The sequence below is a fragment of the Perkinsus marinus genome, assembly GCF_000006405.1.
Source record: "Perkinsus marinus ATCC 50983 genomic scaffold scf_1104296930926, whole genome shotgun sequence".
NCBI lineage: Eukaryota > Perkinsozoa > Perkinsida > Perkinsidae > Perkinsus > Perkinsus marinus.
Genome location: NW_003215945.1, coordinates 1 through 5,020, shown reverse-complemented (window position 1 = coordinate 5,020; position 5,020 = coordinate 1). Strand labels below are relative to the sequence as shown.

General features: G+C 46.2%; 2 protein-coding genes across 2 annotated transcripts; both read right to left on the bottom strand.

The window, feature by feature from the left end:
* Positions 1-758: 758 nt before the first annotated feature.
* Positions 759-1,650, bottom strand: Pmar_PMAR014827 (hypothetical protein; the record flags this gene model as incomplete). Its single annotated transcript, XM_002786811.1, has 2 exons — positions 759-1,305; positions 1,394-1,650. 2 exons carry the CDS (start codon positions 1,648-1,650, stop codon positions 759-761), a joined length of 804 nt encoding a protein of 267 aa, XP_002786857.1.
* Positions 1,651-2,833: 1,183 nt separating this feature from the next.
* Pmar_PMAR014826 (hypothetical protein) lies at positions 2,834-3,922 on the bottom strand (the record flags this gene model as incomplete). The annotated part of the gene is made up of 1 exon (XM_002786810.1): positions 2,834-3,922. One exon carries the CDS (start codon positions 3,920-3,922, stop codon positions 2,834-2,836), a length of 1,089 nt encoding a protein of 362 aa, XP_002786856.1.
* Positions 3,923-5,020: the final 1,098 nt, after the last annotated feature.

The window sequence follows — 5,020 nt, the reverse complement described above, 5'->3', positions numbered from 1 at the left end:
ACTGCTGGGAGTTCATTCGTGAGTCTTGTCTCAATCTAACAGGACTAGTCGTATGTACACTTCGGGCCATGTGTTTTTCCAGCCGATTCTGTACTGATTCCTTGCCTCTATATACGCTTCAATCACTACTCCGGCAGGTTTTGCAGGAGCTACCATAGATCCTTTCCAGGAGGACGATGCAACCTCTGTCACTGCTCGTCTACATCTGCCAGGCATACTCATACTCATGACTTTTGCATTTGCGAACCATATAGCCGACATACACACGACAGCGCATGCCACGTACTCGATGGTAGACGCGACAGAAGAGATAATTTATGATCTGTTGCTTTGGCTTAACACGCTAGACCGCGTAGAGAAAGTAGAGGATCTGCCTATATTCATCCCCTCCACAGTTACCCAATCGGAAGTTCCTATGGTACGGAATATTCATCCGATTCGCGGTACCCTAGCAGCCACCATCCTGTAACACCCGACCTAGTCAATATTATTTCCTCTGGCGAAGAAGCTATCACAAACCATCGAGGCGATAAAGACTGATCAACAACTCGAGATTATAACATCTCAAATGATATCTAATTCGCTGTACTCCTGAGCTTTCTCATAGCCAGGAAGAAACCCAACTCGAAAGGTTGGCTTCTTCATTGCTCCTACTCGTAAACACAACATATTAACTGATACTATCAGAGTAGAAGCGATGCCTATCGCTTGAGTCAACTTAAAAATACTTGCTACCGAGGATGGTGTACTCAAAATATTTAGGAACACTTGACAGCGACGACAGTTGTCACCTCGACGAATTCGATATACATCTCGTACGCGTAGTACTCAGTAATCATTTGAGAATTCATCTCACGTAGGAAGGTGGTCAAGTTATTATCAGGATTGACCAGAATTACTTCCCTCTCGTTCAAATTATATTCAGAGTGGAAATACTGACCAGCCAAGTAGATAGAGACTGAATAAGTATCGAATAACAACTCCAAATATCCAAACGGCGAATCACCACACCACGTTCCGACGATACCATCGGTTGGAACGGTAGTATTATGAGGAGCAGTAGTATCAACAACCTCAGTGGTATCAACATACTCAGTGGTATCAACATACTCAGTGGTGTCGACAACCTCAGTGGTGTCAACAGCCTCAGTCGTGTTAGATAAAGGATATTCGGTGGTCACGGGAGTAGGACCAACGGTCACCATATGACATGGGTAGGGTTCTCCGACACATTCCTCGTCGCCACTGGCGTGACAGAGGCTGCCATCCTCCTTGACGATGATGCCAAAACACACTGGGGGGGTCCTGCCAAAACTTACAGTATGATCCCCAGGAAGAATCCTTGCAACCAACCATACCATCACATACTTCCTGACAAGTTGTGTCAGGATACTCGTGACAGAGAACGGGTTGTAGAACAGAGTCGTCGCAATCAGCGTTGTAATCAGAGGCTGGCTGGAAGCATTTACCCTCATCCCTATGGTAAAGGCCGAAACAAACACCATTGTTTTTACAGTAGGACTCAGTGCAACCCACAGTCTGCGAGCATGAGCTCTCACAGTACTGTCCAATAGGCTCAACCTCATCGGCTGTACGGCCAGTCAGACCTTCTACAGTGACGAGAACGGCAATGAGGGCAGCGAAGCGCATGGCAGCAGGAGAGATTGAGTAGAAACCCTAATAAGACCACGATGGATAGAACTTTAATAATAACGTCCATGCGTGCACGAATTCGGCTCATTACTGAAGTGCGATATTTCGCTTGCCCTTTTGCGATCCAGAAACCGTCGACGAAATCTTACGGTTGCAGGATTTCCGCCCTCGCCCGCGCAGGTGACCGGATTTTGCAGCCATCGACGGTGAGACAGTCAACTGGATCTCCATTAATAATAGTGAGGCTGCGTACGTTTTGCCAACAAGCCAGCGTGCATTTTTCCTCTCGCTCTTGCTCGGGTGTTCTTGTTACACTGCGACTCTGAGTCGCTGACTCAAGGCATGTAGAAGACCAAGCTTGTCAGTTAGCGATACAACGTAACGTATGTGAATCGTTCTAGCATGTACTGGACCTCAGATATCATGTTGCGTGGATTCTTGAACCCAATTTTCAAAGAAATAAAATTCTGATACGTTTATCGAGCCATGAATGTAAGCACCATCTTAACTGTGCATTGTAACAATATTCACACATTACCATTTGGATTGCAGATCCACAAGCGATTAACATTCATCAAACCAATGAATTGCTTGATAGCCAAGTTAACTTCTAAGATGATCCATTGATCGTACTAGATTGTAGTGTATTCTATTGCGGACACCTAAAGCTCGAATATATATGAATAATCACTTCACAAGCCTGAAATAAGCCTCGTTGCGAAATCCATTATACGCACTGCGTAGTGCACGAGTGGCTTTCCGTTGAGAATGCATGAAAAATCAGACATGTCTGTGAGCGACTTGCCTCTATGCACCCTAGCTTCTACTTCATTTATAGAACGACTGAGGCTGTCAAGGGATGTTCGACAGAACAGATGATACTGGCAATTTGGATTTCAACGATGTGCCGCTCTACGAGCAGCAATCGACCTCACACCAGTGAAGAACTTCGGTGGTGAACAATACCATCTCATTGTCTACCATCCATCTCACAAACGAGAGACATTCTCCTTATACTCTATAAGTTATAGACCATCCTGCACTAACTGAAAACAACTTGATAGACGAAGAAGAATCACTAAGGAACTCAACCTTACACTTGCCATGAAATAAAGAGCGATACCTGTCGCTTGAGTCAACTTGAAAATACTTGCTACCTGAGATGGTGTCCTCAAAATATTTAGGAACATTTGACAGCGACGACAGTTGTCACCTCGACGAATTCGATATACATCTCGTACGCGTAGTACTCAGTAATCATTCTGGTATTTCTCTCATTCAAGAAGGTGATTAAACTATTATCAGGATTGACAAGAATTACTTCCTTCTCGTTCAAATTATATTCAGAGTGGAAGTACTGACCAGCCAAGTAGATAGAGACTGAATAAGTATCGAATAACAACTCCAAATATCCAAACGGCGAATCAGCACACCACGTTCCGACGATACCATCGGTTGGAACGGTAGTATTATGAGGAGCAGTAGTATCAACAACCTCAGTGGTGTCCATATACTCGGTGGTGTCGACAACCTCAGTGGTATCAACAGCCTCAGAGGTATCAACAGCCTCAGTGGTATCCACATACTCAGCGGTGTCAACAGCCTCAGTGGTGTCCTCATACTCAGTGGTGTCCTCGTACTCAGTGGTGTCCTCGTACTCAGTGGTGTCCTCGTACTCAGTGGTGTCCTCGTACTCAGTGGTGTCCTCGTACTCAGTGGTGTCCTCGTACTCAGTGGTGTCCACATACTCAGTGGTATCAACAGCCTCAGTGGTATTAGATATAGGATATTCGGTGGTCACGGGAGTAGGACCAGCGGTCACCATATGACATGAGTAGGGCTCTCCGACACATTCCTCGTCGCCACTGGCGTGACAGAGGCTGCCATCCTCCTTGACGATGATGCCAAAACACACTGGAGGGTCCTGCCAAAACTTACAGTATGATCCCCAGGAAGAATCCTTGCAACCAACCATACCATCACATACTTCCTGACAAGTTGTGTCAGGATACTCGTGACAGAGGACGGGTTTCAGAACAGAGTCGTCGCAATCAGCGTTGTACTCAGAGGCTGGCTGGAAGCATTTACCCTCATCCTTATGGTAAAGGCCGAAGCAGACACCATTGTCTTTACAGTAGGACTCAGAGCAACCCACAGTCTGCGCACACGAGTTTTCGCAGTACTGCCCATTAGGCTCAACCTCATCGGTTATACGGCCGGTCATACCTGCTACGGTGGCGAAAACGACAATGAGGACAGCGATGCGCATGGCAAGATGAAGGACTGAGTAGAAACCCTAACAAGACAACGATGGAATAGAACTCTTGCACCAATGCCCATCTGTGGGCGACCTCGGCTCATTACTGACGTGTGATATTTCGCTTGCCCTTTTGCGATCCAGAAACCGTCGACGAAATCTTACGGTTGCAGGATTTCCGCTCTCGCCCGCGCGGATGACCACACACTCCCCCAACCATCACAGTAGCAGCTAGTCTGAACTCGATTAAAAGGATCACGATCACCAGCGCGCTTTCTTCCTGCTGCCACTACCGCTCGGGTGTTCTTGTTACCCTGTGCCGCAATACACATGGAGAAATAAACTTGTCAGTTCGCGATACAACGTAACGTGCTTGGATCGTTCTCGCCTGTATTGCATCTCTTACATCATGTTGCGTGGTTCATTGAACGCGCATTCTCCGACATATAATAGATATGTTGCGCAAGCCATAAATGCGAGCACTGTCTTGGCAGGGAATTGTAACAATATTCGTACAATTCCTCTCGCGCCGCAGATTTACGAGGGGATAATACCCCTCAGAATCTGAGTCTCAGTCCAATTCACTCGACTGATAAATAGGTACATACATTTTCAAATTAACAACTACGACACTCAACGCTATTTCTGCATGATACGAACACCACAGCCAAATTCATGCCCAGTCACTTGGCAGATTGATCACGTTCTTTTATCAGCTCTCGCCATGTTTCCCTTGAGTAGAGATTCTCCAAGTTGAATACATTCACCTACGAAACCATGTACCATATCGTATAGTGGAGATGAGCTGACTGACCTACCGCAGTCTCCGACAGCTTCTTCGAATCGCTAACATCCTTGGCCAACATTATTGTTATCACTGAGGCTTCATCTTCTGAGTCTACCAGCTTCAGCCGAGTGATCAAGTCAATGAACATCGAACAAGGGATGTCACCATTCACCGACACTCCACAGCTCTTAGACGCAGCTGATAGCAGTAGCGTCGACAGCGACTCCGTCGTGACGAAATCACCTGACGCGTATCTAGTGTACTGCTTCCTCATAAGCAAACAGCTTATACAGTCTACAACTAATCAGGAACGATGATAAAAA